This window comes from Mesoplodon densirostris, chromosome 16, assembly GCF_025265405.1.
Source record: "Mesoplodon densirostris isolate mMesDen1 chromosome 16, mMesDen1 primary haplotype, whole genome shotgun sequence".
Lineage (NCBI taxonomy): Eukaryota > Metazoa > Chordata > Mammalia > Artiodactyla > Ziphiidae > Mesoplodon > Mesoplodon densirostris.
Genome location: NC_082676.1, coordinates 28,514,774 through 28,536,416, shown reverse-complemented (window position 1 = coordinate 28,536,416; position 21,643 = coordinate 28,514,774). Strand labels below are relative to the sequence as shown.

Below are 21,643 nucleotides of genomic sequence, written 5' to 3'. Positions count from 1 at the left end.
GGAGCCCCTGCTGGAGGCGGCTAGCTGGGTGCTCGCCGGGGTTGGGGCTGCCGGGAGGGAGGGAGGGAGGGAGGGGAAGGGAGGGTGAGGTGGATGGAGGGGACCAGCCAGTCGGCGGCTCGCCGGCAGCTGCGTAAGCGGCCCGCTTCACTTTCCTTCTTAAAGAGATAGTTAGTGTCTTGCTCCAGAGAGCGCAGGAGGAGACGCCAGCATGCGTGGAGTAGGGGCCTCTCCCACCTCCACACCGGCCTGTACTTAGAGCTGGGCGGCGGGGCCTGGCGGAGAGCACGTTGGCCCACTGACAGGTCGTGTGACCCTGGGCAAGCCCCTTCACCTCTATGGGCCTCAGCTTTCTCATCTGTAACATCGGGTGATGATAACAGTCTTACTCCCTGTCACACGGTTGGCTTAAATAGTAATTTGATCCGAATTCCTCTGAGAACATTTTTCACTCCTCAAATCAAGTACCTCTGAGTATTTAATGCAAACAGCACTCAGACTACTTAGAAAAATGATAGCAAGAATCATAAATAAGTGAAAACAAAAATGTTTTTCCTTGAGGTATTAAGATGGTCAATCATTGGAAAGGTGGAAAGATATGCAGTCACAACCTAAAGTAAGTGTTTATTATACACCTTTCCCCTCTGTGTCTGTCTTCCACCCACTATCACAGGGGAAGAAGAGGAAGAACAAGTGGGAAAAGTAAAGAAAACTGGACTCTCTGCCTAGCGTTTCCACTTCTAGCCCTGCAACTTTAGATAAGTTAACTCACTCTCTGGGCCTGGTTTCTTATCTGCTCCATGTGTGGGAAGTGGGGCTCAATGGGAAGGGGCTCCCTCCTTCTGAACGAGCCCTAACTATCTGATTGGTCATTCCTCTGCTCAAACCATCTGTCACTTCTTCCAGATCTCTGCTCAAATGTCACTGTCCCAGGGAGGCCTTCCTTGACCACCCAAAATAAAATAGTGATTCCCTCCTCCCTCACTTCCTCTGCCCTAGTTTTGCTGTATTTCACCACCAGATTGTATTTTTACTATTTGTAGTCTTTCATTATTACCCCCACTAGAATGTACACTCCATGAAGGAAGGGACTTTGTTTTGTCTCCTGCCATATCCCCAGTGCTTACAGTGGTGCCTAACACATATCAGGTGCTCAATAAATATTGACTAAGTGAATGAGAGAGCAGGCATGCATTGTGCCAGGCCCTAGTCTTCTATAAGAACACAAGGCCAGATGCTATCTTCATCTCTTAAGACTTTTAAGTCCTAAAGTCTCTGTCTACTTTTGGCAAGGCTGTACTTGGTACCCTCCACCCTAAACTGAATTTTCCAAGAGAACTATTTGTAAAGTGACTTCACTGACTTCATATCATGACTCTGCAACACTGGCCTGATGAGAAATAGTTAATATTTATAATGTACATGAAAAAAATAATTATTTTAAATTAACTGTTACTTTTCAAAGTTAAGTCTTTTTTGTAGCTCAGATTTGTGGTAAATCCATCACTCTATAACAATACATATAATTTTGCAACAAATGCCTATAAGTTTTTTTTACATTGGTAATATTTTTCCCTCATTCAATTAAACTGAATTCTCCTATCAGATGGCCATGATTATATTATGCTTTGTGGAAAAACATGACAGCAATCGTGGCAGAAATAGGACATTGTAGTTGAAAAAGCCATGTGAAATAAGGCCTTCTGTCTAAAAACAAACAAACAAACAAAAAACTAATACTAAATTAGCAAGTTAATTGCTGAAATGTTTTATCTGCCCTAAGGCCCACCTAAATTATATAAGTGACTTATTTACACTTAAAGCAAAACCAAAGGAAGCCATGTAATTGTTGTTTGTTTATCAGGAGATAATTTCTGAGATCCTTATTTAAAAAATATTTTTTGTTTGTCCTCAGGTTTTTTCCCTTGGTACTTAGAAGACTACATTTCCCAGAAATATCCACAAGGAACTTCACCCCACAAAAAGAGAGGGGACCTCTATCCACATTACTCCCATCTGGGATGGTGTTAAGAATCTCTCCTCAGCAACATAAAGCGTGTGATTGAGAAGAAGAGAACCAATGTTTAGTTACAACATAAATTGTAACAAGTGAGGATTTTAAGCATAAAACAAATTATTCTAAAGAAATTAGTAGTTTTTGTTTTGTACACATTGGGAAATACTTAAATTTGTTTAGTTTCAACAGCGATTTTGGTTCCAATTCTGGGTAAGCACATTCCTCCCACTGAATGCCGCAATAAACCTGAACAAAATGTATGTAGCAGCTACTTGAGGACTCTGAAAATACTAGCAGGAAATTGGGGAAGAAGGATAGAATCTGACATACCACTGACTAGTGAATTTACCAGTTTTTCTTCCTCTGGTATCCCCCAGCCTGGTCTGAAGGAAGCCCAAAACCTGGACTTGGGGAATCAACACAGAGAGAGTGCCCATGAATCTCCCTAGTTCTGACTTTAGGGTTAGGAAAGGAGACCCCTAATGCTCAGGGTGAGAGGGGGAAATAATTTTTCTTTTATTTTTTAACCTTTTCTCCATTATCTCATGCCCCAGCTCCCAGGGAATCCTGCAGTGGTGGCTGTGACATCAGGGACCCACAGATCCCTAAAACTCTGAGGGAGGAAAAACTTCTCCAATCAAGTATCTGTAGTCCTAAGAGAGTGTGAGCCTCTGCTGGTTTTTTGTTTTTATTTTTATTTATTTATTTTCTTTTGTCTCTTTCCATCCTCCTACCATTTGGCTCCAGATGCAGGTGCAATTGTGGGGAGAAGGCAGCAAAACAGAGCAGAGTAAATAAAGCTACAAGCTTCAGCTTTCTGGTGAACCCCAAAGAGGATAAACCAAATCATAATAATGATAATAATAGAAAAATAATGATTCCAGTTACTATTGAAGACTAAAAATAAAGAAAAAATCTTGCAAGCAATCAGAGAAAAATGATGTGTTAATTACATAGGAATAAAGATTTGAATAACTGTGAATTTCTCAACTGAAACCGTGAAGGGCAGGAGAAAAATGGAACAAGAATTTTAAATTGCCAACAGAAAAGAGCAGTCAACCAGTATTCTACACCCAGCAAAAATATCTATCAGGAATAAAAGTAAAATAAAGACATTCTTAGATAAAGGTAAGTTAAGAAAATTCATTGTCAGCAGACCTGCTCTGAAAGAACTGTTAAAGGAAATTCTTCAGACAGAAGGGAAATTGTATTAGAAGGAAACTTAGAATATCAGGAAGGAAAGAAGGACAATAAAAATGGTAAATATTTGGGTAAACTTAATAGACTGTCCTCTTGAATTCTTTATGTTTGACAGTTGAAAGCAAAAATCATAACACTGTCTGATGGGGTTTCAATGTAGGTAGATGTAATATATGACAATTTTGATTACAATATAAAGCAGGAAGTATGAAGGAACTTATATGGTACAAGGTTTCTACACTCCACTTGAAGTGGTAAAATACTGATTCTAAGTAGACTATGAAAAGTTAAGTATTTATTTTGTAATCCTTAAAGAAACCATTTTAAAATATCTATAACAAAAGATATAGTAGAAAACAACAGATAGGGGCTTCCCTGGTGGCACAGTGGTTGAGAGTCCGCCTGCCAATGCAGGGGACACAGGTTCGTGCCCCGGTCTGGGAAGATCCCACATGCCGCGGAGCGGCTGGCCCCGTGAGCCATGGCCACTGAGCCTGTGCGTCCAGAGCCTGTGCTCCGCAATGGTAGAGGCCACAACAGTGAGAGGCCCACGTACCGCACCCCCCCCCAAAAAAAGATAAAATAAATGGAATTCTAAAAAAAATGTTCAAATATTCCAAAAGAGGGCAAGAAAGGAGGAAACAGAGGAATGAAAAATAGAGGAAACAAACAGTAAACAAATAATAAAATGGTAGATCTAAATCCAAACATGTCAATATTTACATTAAATGTATAAACATCAATTAAACAGAGATTTTCAGGATGGATAAAAAATGACTTAATCAGATGCTTTCTACAAAAAACTCACTTTAAATATAATGATATAGGTAAGCTAAAAGTAAAAGATGGGGAATAATTCATAATATGAATTAAAGGAGAGCTGGAATGGCTTAATATGAGAAAAAGTAGACTTCAAAGCAAAGAAAATTACCAGAGATAAAGAGAATCATTATATAAAAATAAAAGGGTCACTTCACAAGGAAGACATAATAATTGTAAATAATTGTAGAAGAGCTTCAAAATACATGAAGCAAAACTTGTCAGAACTGAAAGAAGAAATAGATTCACAATTATAGTTGCAGACATGAACACTCCTTTCTCTGTAATCAATAGAACTAGTAGACAGAAAATAAGCCAGGATATAGAAGAACTGAATAGCACTAACAAACAACTAGGTTCAATTGACATTTATAGAACATTCCACCTAACAACTGCAGAATATATTCAAGTGCCATCCATCAAGACAGACCCTACACTAGGTCATAAAACAAACCTTAATAAATTTAAAAGAATCAAAATCGTTTAAAGTATGTTCTCTGACCATAATGAATTAGACTAGAAAATAATTGCAGAAAGGTAACAGGAAACTCTCCCTTGAAAATTAAACAACATACTTCTAAATAATCCACAGGTCAAAGTGGAAGTCTCAAGGGAAATTAGAAAATATTTTGAACTGAACAAAAATGAAAATACAACATGTCAAAATTTGTGCAATGCAGCTAAAGCAGTGCTTGGAGGGAAATATATAGCATTAACTGTTTAAAGAAGGTCTCAAATCAATTAAGCTTCCACCTTAATAAAACTAAAAAATAAGAGCAAAATAAACTCAAAACAAGCTGCAGGAAGGAAGCAATAAATATCACACCAGAAATCAATGAAATTGAAAAAGAAAAGCAAAGGAGAAAATCAGTGAAACCAAAAGCTGGTTCTTTGAAAAGACCAATAAAATTAATAAGCCTCTAATATGATTTAAAAGAAAAAAGAGAGAAGATACAAATTAACAATACATGAAATGAAAGAGGGGTTATTACTATGGACCCTGCAGATATTAAAAGGATAATTAGGGAACACTCTAAACAACTCTACACACATAATCACCAATTTAGATGAGATGGAACAATTCCTTGAAAACCACAAACTACTAAAACTCACCCAAAATGAAATAGATAACTGCATAGCCTTACAACTATTTTAAAACTTGAATTCATAGTTTAAAACATTCCAAAATATAAATCTCCAGATCCAGATGGTTTCATGGGTGAATTCTACCAAACACTTAAAGAAGAAATAGTACCAGCTCTACACAGTCTTTTCACAGAAAAATAAAATAGGAGGAAACACTTTCCAAGTTATTTTTATGAGGTCAGTACTTCCCTGATACCAAGATCAGAAAAAGGCAGTACAAGAAAAGACAAATACAGACCAATATCCCTCATGAACACAGATGCAAAAATCCTAAACAAAATACTAGCAAATCTATGTGAAAAGATGATCAACATCATTAGTTATTAGGAAAATGCAAATCAAAACCATGAGATATTACTTTATACTTACTAGGATAGCTATAATCAAAAAGGGGCAATAACAAGTGTTGGCAAAGATATAGAGAAATTGGAAATCTCATAAATTGTTGGTAGAAATTTAAAATGGCACAGGTACTTTGGAAAACAGCTTGACGATTCCTTAAAAAGTTAAACATAGAATTATCATATGACCCAGCAATTCCACCCCTACATATACATCCAGGAAAGATGAAAACATGTATACACAAAAAATTATAAACTGTTGTTCACAGCAACATTATTCATTATAGTTAAAAATGGAAACAACTCATATGTCTACCAACAGATGAATGGATAAACAAAATGCATATCCATATAATGGAATATTAATTTGGCCATTAAAACGAATGATGTACAGATACATTCTACAACATAAATGAACATTATGCTAAGTGAAAAAAAGCCAGAAACAAAAAGCCATATATTATACGAGTGACGGAAAGTGGATTACTTGTTGCCAGGAGCTGTGGGGAAGGAGGGAGTGAAGAGTCGTTGCTTATGAGTATGGGGTTGCTATATGAATGATTAAAATGTTCTAAAATGAGATAATGGTATTGGTTGCGTAATACTGTGAATATATGAAAAACCATGAATTTAACACTTTATAAAAAGGGTTTTTTAATACTTTAAAACTTTTATCATATGTGAATTATATCTCAATAAAGCTGTTAAACTATATTAGCAAATTGAATCCAATGATACCTAAAAGAAATAATATACCATGACCAAGTAGAGTTTATCCTGGATATGTAAAGCTGGTTAAAAATTCAAAACTTGGTTGGTGGGCTTCCCTGGTGGTGCAGTGGTTAAGAATCCGCCTGCCAATGCAGGGGACACAGGTTCGAGCCCTGGCCCAGGAAAATCTCACATGCCGAGGAGCAACAAAGTCTACTCACCACAACTACTGAGACTGCGCTCTAGGGCCCAAGAGCAACAACTATTGAGCCTGCGTACCACAACTACTGAAGCCCGCACACCTAGAGCCTGTGCTCTGCAACACGAGAAGCCACGACAATGAGAAGTCTGTGCACTGCAACGAAGAGTAGCCACCACTTGCCACAGCTAGAGAAAGCCCACGCACAGCAACGAAGACCCAACACAGCCAAAAAAACAAACAAACAAAAAAACTTGGTTGGTGTAATATTTAATAGTCTAGAGAAAAACCTCAGGATCTAATTGTAAGGCCAACTGGCCCGAGGCAGGGGAACGCAATCAGATTCACAGGTTGCATCAGACCGAAACTCTCCGGACCACCCAGTTCCAGGAACTGACCTGGGGGCTTCCACCCGGCCCAGCCTTCCCGCCTTTCGAGGGGTGGGACTAGCCATCCCAAGACTGATGTAACCAGCACCAGATATTGCCACGATACCCGAAGAGACCACCAAATAAGGAATACCCTGCGCCCTCCCAGATTTACCACACCCCTTTCCCTTCTTCCCCTATAAAATCTTGCCCAACCCTCGCCCGGGTGCAACTTCTCTGGCCCCTTTCTCTTGGACCAGTGAACCTCGCCCGGGAGCGCCCCCTAATAAAGCTCACTTGAAGCTTTCCTCTGTTTCACCATTCCGTTTGTTAAGATCCGACCTTACACTAATCAATTCAGAAAAAGCATTTAACAAGTTTCAACATACACTCATTAAAAAATATATAAAACCGGACTCCCTCTTGCAAGAGCACTGGAATCACAACTAACTGCTGAACAATCATTGACAGGAAGACACTGGAACTCACCAACAAAGATGCCCCATATCCAAAGACAAAGGTGGAGCCACAATGAGATGGTAGGAGGGGTGCAATCACAATAAAATCAATTCCCATAACTACTGGGTGGTTGACTCGCAAACTGGAGAACACATATACCACAGAAGTCCACCCACTGGAGTGAAGGTTCTGAGCCCCACATCAGGCTTCCCAACCTGGGGGTCCAGCAAAGGGAGGAGGAATTCCTAGAGGATCAGACTTTGAAGCCTAGCGGTATTTGCTTGCAGGACTTCGACAGGACTGGGGGAAACAGAGACTCCACTCTTGGAGGACACACACAAAGTAGTGTGCACATTGGGACCCAGGGGAAGGAGCAGTAACCCCATAGGAGGCCGAACCAAACCTACCTACTAGTGTTGGAGGGTCTCCTGCAGAGGCAGGGGGTGGCTGTGGCTCACCGTGGGGACAAGGAAACTGGCAGCAGAACTTCTGGGAAGTATTCCTTGGTGTGAGCCCTCCCAGAGTTCGCCATTAGCCCCAACAAAGAGCCCAGGTAGGCTTCAGTGTTGGGTCGCCTCAGGCCAAACAACCAACAGGGAGGGAACCCAGCCCCACCCACCAGCAGACAAGCGGATTAAAGTTTTACTGAGCACTGCCCAACAGGGCAACACCCAGCTCTACCCACAACCAGTCCATCCCATCAGAAAATCTGCACAAGCCTCTTAGATAGCCTCATCCACCAGAGGGCAGACAGTAGAAGCAAGAAGAACTATAATCTTGCAGCCTGTGGAACAAAAACCACATTCACAGAAAGATAGACAAGATGAAAAGGCAGAGGGTTATGTACCAGATGAAGGAACAAGATAAACCCCCACAAAAACAACTAAATGAAGTGGACATAGGCAGTCTTCCAGAAAAAGAATTCAGAATAATGATAGTGAAGATGATCCAGGACCTCGGAAAAAGAATGGAGGCAAACATCAAGAAGATGCAAGAAATGTTTAACAAAGACCTAGAAGAATAAAGAACAAACACATAGTAGAATTAAAGAACAAACAGACAGAGATGAACAATAGAATAACTGAAATGAAAAACAGACTAGAAGGAAGCAACAGCAGAATAACTGAGGCAGAAGAATGGATAAGTGACCTGGAAGACAGAATGGTGGAATTCACTGTCGTGGAACACAATAAAGAAAAAAGAATGAAAAGAAATGAAGACTGCCTTAGGGACCTCTGGGACAATGTTAAACGCAACAACATTCGCCTTATAGGGGTCCCAGAAGGAGAAGAGAGAGAGAAAGGACCTGAGAAAATATTTGAAGAGATTGTAGTTCAAAACTTCCCTAACATGGGAAAGGAAATAGCCACCCAAGTCCAGGAAGCTCAGAGAATCCCAGGCAGGATAAACCCAAGGGGAAACACACCAAGACATATAGTAATCAAATTAGCAAAAATTAAAGACAAAGAAAACTTACTGAAACCAGCAAGGGAAAAATGACAAATAACATACAAGAGAACTTGCATAAGGTTAACAGTTGATTTCTCAGCAGAAACTCTACAAGGCAGAAGGGATTGGCATGATAATATTTAAAGTGATGAAAGGGAAGAACCTACAACCAAAATTACTCTACCCAGCAAGGATCTCATTCAGATTCAACAGAGAAATCAAAAGCTTTACAGACAAGCAAAAGCTAAGATAATTCAGCACCACCAAACTAGCTCTACAAAAAATGCTAAAGGAACTTCACTAAGCGGGAAACACAAGAGAAGAAAAGGACCTACAAAAACAAACCCCTAACAATTAAGAAAATTGTAATAGGAACATACATATCGATAATTACCTTAAATGTGAATAGATTAAATGCTCCAAGCAAAAGACACAGGCTCCCTGAATGGATACAAAAACAAGAACCATATATATGCTGTCTACAAGAGACCCACTTCAGACCTACATACACAAACACACTGAAAGTGAGGAGATGGAAAAAAATATTCCATGCAAATGGAAATCAAAAGAAAGCTGGAGTAGCAATACTCATATCAGATAAAATAGACTTTAAAATAAAGAATGTTACAAGAGACAAGGAAGGACACTACATATTGATCAAGGGATCAATCCAAGAAGAAGATATAACAATTATAAATATATATGCACCCAACATAGGAGCACCTCAATACATAAGGCAACTGCTAACAGCTATAAAAGAGGAAATCAATGGTAACACAATAATAGTGGGGGACTTTAACACCTCACTTACATCAATGGACAGATCATCCAAACAGAAAATAAATAAGGAAACACAAGCTTTAAATGACACAATAGACCAGATAGATTTAATTGATATTTATAGGACATTCCATCCAAAACCAGCAGATTACACTTTCTTCTCAAGTGCACACGGAACATTCTCCAGGATAGATCACGTCGTAGGTCACAAATCAAGCCTCAGTAAATTTTAAAAAATTGAAATCATATCAAGCATCATTTCTGACCATAGGACTATGAGATTAGAAATCAATTACAGGGAAAAAAATGCAAAAACCGCACAAACACATGGAGGCTAAACACTACGTTACTAAATAACCAAGAGATCACTGAAAAAATCAAACAGGAAATAAAAAAATACCTACAGACAAATGACAACAAAAACACAATGATCCAAAACCTATGGGATGCAGTAAAAGCAGTTCTAAGAGGGAAGTTTATAGCAATACAAGCCTACCTGAAGAAACAAGAAACATCTCAAATAAACAATCTAACTTTACACCTAAAGGAACTAGAGAAAGAAGAACAAACAAAACCCAAAGTTAGTAGGAGGAAGAAATCATAAATATCAGAGCAGAAGTAAATGAAATAGAAACAAAGAAAACAGTAGCAAAGATCAATAAAACTAAAAGCTGGCTCTTTGAGAAGATAAACAAAATTGATCAAACATTAGCCAGACTCATCAAGACAAAGAGGGAGAGGACTCAAATCAATAAAATTAGAAATGAAAAGGGAGAAGTTACAACAGACACCACAGAAATACAAAACATCCTAAGAGACTACTACAAGAAACTCTATGCCAATAAAATGGACAACTTGAAAGAAATGGACAAGTTCTTAGAAAGGTATAACCTTCCAAGACGGAACCAGGAAGAAATAGAAAATGTGAACAGACCAACCAATCATAAGTAATGAAATTGAAACTGTGATTAAAAATCTTCCAACAAACAAAAGTCCAGCACCAAATGGCTTCACAGGTGAAATCTATCAAACATTTAGAGAAGGGCTAACACCCATCCTTCTCAAATTCTTCCAAAAACTTGCAGAGGAAGGAACACTCCCAAACTCGTTCTATGAGGCCACCATCACCTGATAGCAAAACCAGACAAAGATACTACAAAAAAACAAAATTACAGACCAATATTACTGATGAATATAGATGCAAAAATCCTTAACGAAATACTAGCACACAGAATCCAACAACACATTAAAAGGATCATACACCATGATCAAGTGGGATTTATCCCAAAGATGCAAGGATTCTTCAATATACGCAAATCAATCAATGTGATACACCATATTAACAAATAGAAGAATAAAAACCATATGATCATCTCAATAGATGCAGAAAAAGCTTTTGACAAAATTCAACACCAATTTATGATAAAAACTCTCCAGAAGGTGAGCATAGAGGGAACCTACCTCAACATAATAAAGGCCGTATATGACAAACCCACAGCAAACATCATTCTCAATGGTGAAAAACTGAAAGCATTTCCTCTAAGATCAGGAACAAGACAAGGATGTCCTCTCTCGCCACTATTATTCAACATAGTTTTGGAAGTCCTAGCCACAGCAATCAGAGAAGAAAAAGTAATAAAAGGAATACAAATTGGAAAAGAAGAAGTAAAACTGTCACTGTTTGAAGATGACATGACACTACATAATGAATCCTAAAAATGCCACCAGAAAACTACTAGAGGTAATGAATGAATTTGGTAAAGGTGTAGTATACATAATTAATACACAGAAATCTCTTGCATTCCTATACACTAATAATGAAAAATCTGAAAGAGAAATTAAGGAAACACTCCCATTTACCACTGCAACAAAAAGAATAAACTACCTAGGAATAAAATTACCTAAGGAAACAAAAGACCTGTATGCAGAAAACTATAAGACACTGATGAAAGAAATTAAAGATGATACCAATAGATGGAGAGATATACCATGTTCTTGGATTGGAAGAATCAATATTGTGAAAATGACTATAGTACCCAAAGCAATCTACAGATTCAATGCAATCCCTACCAAATTACCAATGGCATTTTTTTACTGAACTAGAACAAAAAATCTTAAAATTTGTATGGAGATACTAAAGACCCCAAGTAGCCAAAGCAGTCTTGAGAGAAAAAAATGGAGCTGGAGGAATCAGACTCCCTGACTTCAGACTATACTACAAAGCTACAGTAATCAAGACAATATGGTACTGGCACAAAAACAGAAATATAGATCAATGGAACAGGATAGAAAGCCCAGAGATAAACCCACGCACCTATGGTCAACTAATCTATGACAAAGGAAGCAAGGATATACAATGGAGAAAATACAGTCTCTTCAGTAAGTGCTGCTGGGAAAACTGGACAGCTAATTGTAAAAGAATGAAATTAGAACACTCCCTAACACCATACACAAATATAAACTTTAAATAGATTAAAGACCTAAATGTAAGACCAGACACTATAAAATTCTTAGAGGAAAACATAGGAAGAACACTCTTTGACATAAATCACAGCAAGATCTTTTTTGATCCACCTGCTAGAGTAATGGAAATAAAAAAAATAAACAAATGGGACCTAATGAAACTTAAAAGCTTTTTCAAAGCAAAGGAAACTACAAAGAAGATGAAAAGACAACCCTCAGAATGGGAGAAAATATTTGCAAACGAATCAATGGACAAAGGATTAATCTCCAAAATATGTAAACAGCTCATGCAGCTCAATATTAAAAAAAAAAACAGCCCAATCCAAAAATGGGCAGAAGACCTAAATGGACATTTCTCCAAAGAAGACATACAGATGGTCAAGAAGAATATGAAAAGCTGCTCAACATCACTAATTATTAGAGAACTGAAAATCAAAACTACAATGAGGTATCACCTCATACCAGTTAGAATGGGCATCATTAGAAAATCTACAAACAACAAATGCTGGAGAGGGTGTGGAGAAAAGGGAACCTTCATACACTGTTGGTGGGAATGTAAATTGATAGAGCCACTATGGAGAACAGTATGGAGGTTCCTTAAAAACCTAAAAATAGAATTACCATATGACCCAGAAATCCCAATACTGGGCATATATCCAGAGAAAACCATAATTCGAAAAGACACATGCATCCCAATGTTCATTGCAGCACTATTTACAAAACCAGGTCATGGAAGCAACCTAAATGCCCATCAACAGACGAATGTATAAAAAGATGTGATACATATATACAATGGAATATTACTCAGCCATAAAAATGAATGAAATTGGGTCATTTGTAGAGACGTGGATGGATCTAGAGACTGTCATACAGAGTGAAGTAAGGCAGAAAGAGAAAAACAAATATCATATATTAATGCATATATGTGGAACCTAGAAAACTGGTACAGATGAACCGGTTTGCAGGGCAGAAATAGAGACACAGATATAGAGAACAAATTTATGGACACCAAGGGGGGGAAAGTGGTGGGGCGGGGTGGTGGTGGTGGTGTGATGAATTGTGAGGTTGGGATTGACATATATACAGTAATATGTGTAAAATGGGTAAGTAATAAGAACTTGCTGTATAAAAAAGTAATAAAATTCTAAAATTAAAAAGAAAAAACTACAATGAGGTATCACCTCACACCAGTCAGAATGGCCACCATCAAAAAATCTACAAACAATAAATGCTGGAGAGGGTGTGGAGAAAAGGGAACCCTCTTGCACTCTTGCTGGGAATGAAAATTGATATGGCCACTGTGCAGAACAGTATGGAGGTTCCTTAAAAAACTAAAAATAGAACTACCATATGACCCAGCAATCCCACTACTGGGCATATACCCTGAGAAAACCATAATTCAAAAAGAGTCATGTACCACAATGTTCACTGCAGCTCTATTTACAATAGCCAAGACATGGAAGCAACCTAAGTGTCCATCAACAGATGAATGGATAAAGAAGATGTGGCACATATATACAATGGAATATTACTCAGCCATAAAAAGAAACGAAATTGAGTTGTTTGTAGTGAGGTGGATGGACCTAGAGTCTGTCATACAGAGTGAAGTAAGTCAGAAAGAGAAAAACAAATACCATATGCTAACACATATATATGGAATCTAAGGGGAAAAAATTGGTTATGAAGATCCTAGGGGCAGGACAGGAATAAAGATGCAGACATAGAGAATGGACTTTAGGACACAGAGAGGGGGAAGTGTAAGCTGGGACGAAGTGAGAGAGGGGCATGGACACATATGCACTACCAAATGTAAAATAGATAGCTAGTGGGAAGCAGCAGTATAGCACAGGGAAATCAGCTGGGTGCTTTGTGACCACCTAGAGGGGTGGGATAGGGAGGGTGGGAGGGAGACACAAGAGGGAGGGGATATGGTGATATATGTGTATGTATAGCTGATTCACTTTGTTATAAAGCAGAAACTAACACACCATTGTAAAGCAATTATATTCCAATAAAGATGGTAAAAAAATAAACCAACAAACCAACAAAAAAATCTACAAACAATAAATGCTGGAGAGGGTGTGAAGAAAAGGGAACCCTCATGCATTGTTGGTGGAAATGTAAATTGATAGAGCCACTATGGAGAACAGTATGGAGGTTCCTTAAAAAAGTAAAAATAGGGCTTCCCTGGTGGCGCAGTGGTTGACAGTCTGCCTGCTGATGCAGGGGACACAGGTTCGTGCCCCGGTCTGGGAGGATCCCACGTACCGTGGAGCGGATGGGCCCGTGAGCCATGGCCGCTGGGCCTGCGCATCCGGAGCCTGTGCTCTGCGGCAGAAGAGGCCACAGCAGTGAGAGGCCCGCGTACCAAAAAAAAAAAAAAAAAAAGTAAAAATAGAAATACCATATGACCTAGCAATCCCTCTACTGGGCATATACCCAGAGAAAACCATAATTCAAAGACACATGTGCCCCAATGTTCATTGCAGCACTATTTACAATAGGCAGGACATGGAAAACAACCTAAATGTCCATCAACAGAGGAATGGATAAAGAAGATGGAATATTACTCAGCCATAAAAAGGAACGAAATTGGGTCATTTGTAGAGACATGGATGGATCTAGAGACTGTCATACAGAGTGAAGTAAGTCAGAAAGAGAAAAACAAGTATCGTATATTAACACAAATACGTGGAATCTGAAAAAATTGGTATAGACGACCTTATTTACAAAGCAGAAATACAGACACAGATGTAGAGAACAAACGTATGGATACCAAGGGGGAAGGGGGGGTGGGATGAACTGGGAGATGGGGATTGACATATATACACTATTGATACTATGTATAAAATAGATGGCTAATGAGAACCTACTGTATAGCACAGAGAACTCTAGTCAGTGCTCTGTGGTGACCTAAATGAGAAGGAAATCCAAAAAAGAGGGGATATATGTATACGTATAGCTAATTCACTTTGCTGTACAGTAAAAACTAACACAGTATTGTAAAGCAATTATACTCCAATTATAAAAACAAAAACCATGCACTTATCATATGACCCAGGCCTAGATATTTACCTTAGAGAAGAAACTTATATTCACACAAAAACTATACACAGGTATATGTAGCATATTTATTTATAATTGTCAAAAGCTGGAAACTTTAATGTCCTTCAGGGGGTAAATGGATAAATAAACTGTGGTATATCCAGACAACAGAACACTACTCAGCAATACATAGGATTGAACCACTGATGCTTGCTACAATTTGTACTAAGCTCAAAGACACACCCAGTGAAAGAAGCCAGTCTCAAAAAGGTTACATACTATGTAATTCCATTTGTATGACATTCTTAAAAAGCTAAAACTATAGTCATGTAGAAGAGTACTTGCCAGGAGTTAGAATGGAGGAAGGGTGTGACTACTAAGGGATAGTACAACATAGTTTTTTTGTATTCTAGTTCTGGTGGTGGTTACAGGAATCTATACATGTAAAATTCATAGAACTGTGCACCAAAATTAAAAAGTCAATTTTTTCTGTGTGCTGATTAAAAATTTAAGGAAATTTTAAATGTAATTTTTAATTTAATTTTTAATGTCAAAAATGCTCAGTAAACACCACATAAAGAACATTTATTTTAGTGATCTTTACTTGAATTGTAGCTGCAGACAACATGCTGAATGAGTATCCATTAATTTTTTTAATGTTAAGAAGCAGTTTTACTGATACATAAATAATGGTCATAATAATCATTAAATAGTATATAAATAGGTTGAATGATACATTATTAGACTAAAGCCACTCAGATAATTAAAAACTAAGGTGAATTTTATAACTCTTCAATTAAGATATTAGATTAAAAGCCGGGGCACATCAAATCAAGAATGATATGCATTAGAATCAAATAAATTATTGTCTGTGGGGAAATAAGAAAGTGTTAATTATTAATTAATTCCATAAAATTTAAGTAAATAATCCAATTTTTAAAAAATCCTTGAATGTTTCTTGAAGGCATATAGTATTTTAAAAATGTATTCTAAATGCAACATTCAAGTCAGGGAAATGGTAAATGATATGCATTCAAGTCAGCTAAGTTAAAATATTACTTAGCTATAATTAAGTATTTCTGCAAGCATATAGGTTTCCAATTCTAGCTATGGTTATTCTGAGCTTACAAAGAGGAAATAGGAGATCGACCTATCTATGAAATGGGTCAGACCTTCAGCTGCTTCCAGACAGCTTTGGCATTAAACTGAACAATCTATAAAGAAATTCCAATGGTGACATAAGTCTGCATGTTCTGGATTTCCTTCACATTTTATGGAACATTGGTCCCACTGTAGCTATAATATCTGCATAGGGAGCACTCTGGCTCAGCTCAATAGCCCGCTGTTTTTTTAGGACAAGAAAACTATAAAATTTGGCTGCAGCTTGTTTTCGGTCATTATTTCTGCAGAGCTTCATCAGACTAAAGTACTGCATTCCCATCTTGTTGGATTCCTGGGGAAACAATTATAAAAGAAGAAAGGAAAGGGAAACAAGATGATTAGAAATAAAGCAGGCTGTGGATGCATAATGAACAACAAAATATTGATATTTTTGATAAGTGACTGTGAAATTCTTAAATGGAGAAATGCAAATGACTCATTAGGAAACATAAAAAACATCATAGGTCATTGAGCACAGCTTGGTTCATTGAGAAAATACATGCAAAAGAACTCTAAAGTGTTCACAAATTTCTAATGTGTTATACAAATGTTAGGTCTTTTAAAAAATTGATGTTAACATAAATGGCTCCTGGAGAAAGTGCAAATTAATTTAGACTTGCAGGCAGAAAAAAGTCCACAGGACCTTGGGAATCTTCAAAATCAATGAAAATTATCAGCCTATCAGGCTTGTTTTCTTTAAAGGTACTGCAGGATGGGGGTGACTAAACAACTCTAGTGGTAAATGTAATGGCAGGGGAATATGACTAAATACATCTTTCAGTTTCTTTGCACAGATTAAAAAGATGTTGGATTCACTCTAGGACACCTGTGAATCTACTAGAAAAAACTGAGGTACAATAACGTATTTAATTAGATTATGTACTTGGAATCAGATTTCTAGAACAGGAGTATTGTTTTTTAGTTAGAAATACTGTGGTGAATACTGGTCAGTATCCCTGTGAGTACTGTATTCATTTGATAGCTGTGAAGCATTTTTTTAAAAAATAACATATACAAGGGTTTTTTTGTCTTGTTTTGTTTTGTTTTTTTGCCAGTCCATAACATTTAACAAATTAATAAGTTAAATAATTTATCATACTTTATCTCAACCAAAGGAGCAGCCCAGTGTCAGCAACCTTTCAGAGATGGCATGCCAAGCCTTCATGTATCCCCCCCTCTTGAGGAGACAAAATGTGGACCGGGTGGCTTTTTCCCCAGGGAGAGAGCAGGGACAGCCTTCTCAATTCCAAGAATCCTTTTGAAAAACATCCTGAGAGGATTATTCTGTTTCCTCCAGAAACTCCTCTAAAATGAAGGTAAAGGAATAAAGGAAGGAGAGAAATACAAAGTGGAAGACTATCAGACTTAGAGAAAGCCGAACCCTACATGCCAGCAGAGAGGAAAGCCAGCAAAAAGCAAGCCAACTTGAGATGCAGAAATTTGACCCTGTTTGAGGAAAGTCTTTTAGGAACTTATTTGGAGAAAAAGGATTTTTGAGGAATGCACTAACCATTCTGCCTCTAGACTGAGTTTCTTGCTGGCTGTTCTAATCTATAGATCCCAGACTTGAACTGCAACATCCAATTGGATTTTCAGCCTCCAGCTAGCCCTGCTCACTTCTGACTGGCCAGACCCTACAATCTGAATTGGCTTCAGCCAATTCCTTAATCTATCTTGTTGCTACTGCTTCTCATGACTAATAGGGGTTTTGTACAATTCAGTGTTTTTTGTATACTGACCCAAAAAACTACTTAGCTTGTCTAAAGTCTGAAGTCAAGGGGAGATTCTGTCAGCAAGCAAGGACCTCTCAGTTCAGTCCTGAATGGGCTTTTCCTCTAACTGCAACCCAAAGCTTTACATCTGTCTTCCTGTCCCTATAGAGTTTACTTGTGCCACTAATTGTGTAAATGTATATAGACAGAATGTTACTACCCCCAGATTCTCTAATTATTTAATATATTCTACAATGTCTAATATATCACATCCTTAAGGCCATCCGTCCGTTTATCTTTACATTTCAAAAATCTGGACATAAGGCCAGCATGTACTTCTGCTCAGTATTTAATGGTGAAATTTAAGTACAATAAAACATGAAAACTGTAAAAAAAAAAAAAAAAAAAAAAGCATTTCCAGCAGTGACAGCCTCCCCATGAGTACGTGCCTCTTGCAAAGGATCTCCTTCATCCCTCTCCAAAAGAGAAGAGGAAACATGAGAAGAAGCACCTGGTCCAGAGCCCCAATTCCTACTCCATGGTTATGAAATACCCAGGATGCCATAAAATCACTACCATCTCTAACCATGCACAAACAGTAGTTTTGTGTGTTGGTTGCTGCTTGTTCTTGCCAGCCTACAGGAATAAGAGCAAGGCTTACAGAAGGATGCTCCTTCAGACAGAAGCAGCACTAAAAGCATCCTGAATCAAGATGAGAGGGATACCATCCCTATAAACACACTTGAATAAAACAAAAAACAAAACCCCAAAGTGAAGCAAAACCTAGGAAAAGCTCAGGAATTGTAGGTAGCAGTATGTCATAAGCTGGAAATGAGTGGTGAAGCTAAAAACATGAGAGTCCCTTAAAAGGCTACTTGGGAACAGTTAGATCCTCAGGTCTACTCCAGCACCTCACAGAACCTGAAGACCAGACCACTACTCCCATACCTAGCAGGAAGCAGGAAGTTGTCTTTCTGGAGATATCAACCAGTGAGGCTCTAGACTTGGAATAACAGGCACTGTGAATGGTGGAGGGGAAGTGTTACGGACTGGGGGAATAGGGGAAATTCTAATGTCTAAACAGTGAGACTGCAGCCTCTCCCTTACTCCCTTTGGTTCCTGAACCACGGTCATCATGCTATATCTCCTAGGCAGTAGATCTGAAGATTAAGCTGGGAAAGTGAACATTCCAAGGAAAAAAATCCTATAGATAATGACATGTGTGTGTGTGTGTATTGGGGGGGCACCACCCAATTATCTCACTATAAAGACCACAAGTCTACAAGCCCCATCCATGCTTATCTAACCTCCAATCAGCTTTTTGGTGTCTCACTCTTTAAAAAAAAAAAGAGATCTAACAGACATTTGGATAAAATTTCTAACATTCTAGAGCAGAAAAGAATGCATTCAAGAGAATCACTAAGGAAGCAGACAATACACAATACAGGCAACTGAAGAAAACTATAACCCCTGAAAATTAAGAGAAGATACTGCATCCACAAAAAATGATTAGGATGATATTGAGCGAAAGCATCAGTGGTTGTTTGGGGATGGGGGAGGGGGACAAGTGGGAGAGATGGGACAAGGGATTATCAAGAGACACAAGGAAACTTCTGGAGGCTGTAGATATGTTCACTGTCTTGATTTTGGTGATAGTTTCACAGCTATATACACACATCAAAATTTATCTAACTGTATATCTTAAATAGGTACAGTTTATAGTTGTGTTAATCATACCTCAATAAAGCTGTTAAAATAAATAAATAAAAACATTAGGATGCTATAAAATAAAAGAATAATTAATAACTAAGAAAAAAGTCTTGGAAAACAAACAAACAAAAAGCAATAAAGATGAAGTTGAAGAAATCTCTTAGAGAGCAGAAAAATAAAAAGGCAAAATTAACACAGGGGGTAAAAGATTTTTTAAAAAGTAAAGGTGCGGGCTTCCCTGGTGGCGCAGTGGTTGAGAGTCTGCCTGCCGATGCAGGGGACATGGGTTCGTGCCCCGGTCTGGGAAGATCCCACATGCCGCGGAACGGCTGGGCCCGTGAGCCATAGCCGCTGAGCCTGCACGTCCGGAGCCTGTGCTCCGCAACGGGAGAAGCCACAACAGTGAGAGGCCCGCATACCGCAGAAAAAAAAAACCCCAGAAGATCCAACATCTGACCCATAGGTAGTGCAGAAAAAGAGACTAGATTAACAAGGAGGAAATCCAAGAAATACAAAACAATTTCCAATGCAAGAACATGAACTCTCAGAATAAAGAATCTATTACATGTTTAGCACAATAAATGAAAAAGACCCATACCAGAGCACATCATCATGAAATTTCAGGCCACTGGGGATAAAGAAAAGATCTAAAAGCTTCCAGAGAGAAAATAAAGGTCACCTACAAAAGACCACCAACCAAGCAGCATCTGACTTTTCAACAACAACATAGATGCCTAGAAATGTTACAAAGCCTTCAAGATCTGAGAGGTATTATTTTCAAACTATATTCAGATACATCCAATAAAGTTAAAGGTAAAATAAAGACATTTTCAGACTTGTATGTAGGGTCTCTATCTCTTATGAACTCTTTTTTTAAAAATTAATTAATTAATTAATTAAATTTTTATTTATGGCTGTGTTGGGTCTTCATTGCTGCGCGTGGGCTTTCTCTAGTTGCGGTGAGCTGGGGCTACTCTTTGTTGTGGTGCGCGGGCTTCTCACTGTGGTGGCTTCTCTTGTTGCAGAGCACGGGCACTAGGCGCGCAGGCTTCAGTAGTTGTGGCACGCAGGCTTAGTAGTTGCGGCGCATGGACTTCCTTGCTCCATGGCATGTGGGATCTTCCTGGACCAGGGCTCGAACCTGTGTCCCCTGAATTGGCAGGCGGATTCTTAACCACTGTGCCACCAGGGAAGCCCTCTTTTTTAAAAAATTTAATTAAATTAATTTATTTTTTATACAGCAGGTTCTTGTTATCTATTTTATACATATTAGTGTACACATGTCAATCCCAATCTCCCAATTCATACCACCACCCGCCCCCCGCCCCCCCACCACTTTCCCCCCTTGGTGTCCATCTTTGTTCTCTACATCTGTGTCTCTATTTCTGCCCTGCAAACTGGTTCATCTGTACCAGTTTTCTAGGTTCCACATATATGTGTTAATATATGATATTTGTTTTTCTCTTTCTCACTTACTTCACTCTGTATGACAGTCTCTAGGTCCATCCACGTCTGTACAAATGACCAAATTTCGTTCCTTTTTATGGCTGAGTAATATTCCATGGTATATATGTACCACATCTTCTTTATCCATTAGTCTGTCAATGGGCATTTAGGTTGCTTCTATGACCTGGCTATTGTAAATAGTGCTGCAGTGAACATTGGGATGCATGTGTCTTTTCGAATTATGGTTTTCTCTGGATATATGCCCAGTATTGGGATTTCTGGGTCATATGGTAATTCTATTTTTAGTTTTTTAAGGAACCTCCATACTGTTCTCCATAGTGGCTGTATCAATTTACATTCCCACCCACAGTGCATGAGGGTTCCCTTTCCTCCACACCTTCTCCAGCATTTGTTGTTTGTAAATTTTCTGATGATGCCCATTCTAACCAGTGTGAGGTGATACCTCATTGTAGTTTTGATATGCATTTCTCTAATAATTAGTGATGTTGAGCAGCTTTTCATGTGTTTCTTGGCCATCTGTATGTCTTTGGAGAAATGTCTACTTAGGTCTTCTGCCTATTTTTGGATTGGTTTGTTTGTTTTTTTAATATTGAGCT

General features: G+C 38.3%; 1 protein-coding gene and 1 pseudogene across 2 annotated transcripts in view; one reads left to right on the top strand and one right to left on the bottom strand.

Annotated features, from left to right (window-relative positions):
* Window positions 1–16,261: 16,261 nt before the first annotated feature.
* The window catches only part of RAD21L1 (RAD21 cohesin complex component like 1), a 28,317-nt gene continuing 22,935 nt past the window's right edge, over window positions 16,262–21,643 (bottom strand). For both annotated transcript variants that reach the window (XM_060078338.1, XM_060078339.1), the window contains exon 13: window positions 16,262–16,450. In XM_060078338.1, the coding sequence (XP_059934321.1) occupies window positions 16,262–16,450 (189 nt within the window). The remainder of the gene's footprint in view (window positions 16,451–21,643) is intronic.
* Window positions 17,469–18,565, top strand: LOC132476016 (small ribosomal subunit protein eS27-like; annotated as a pseudogene).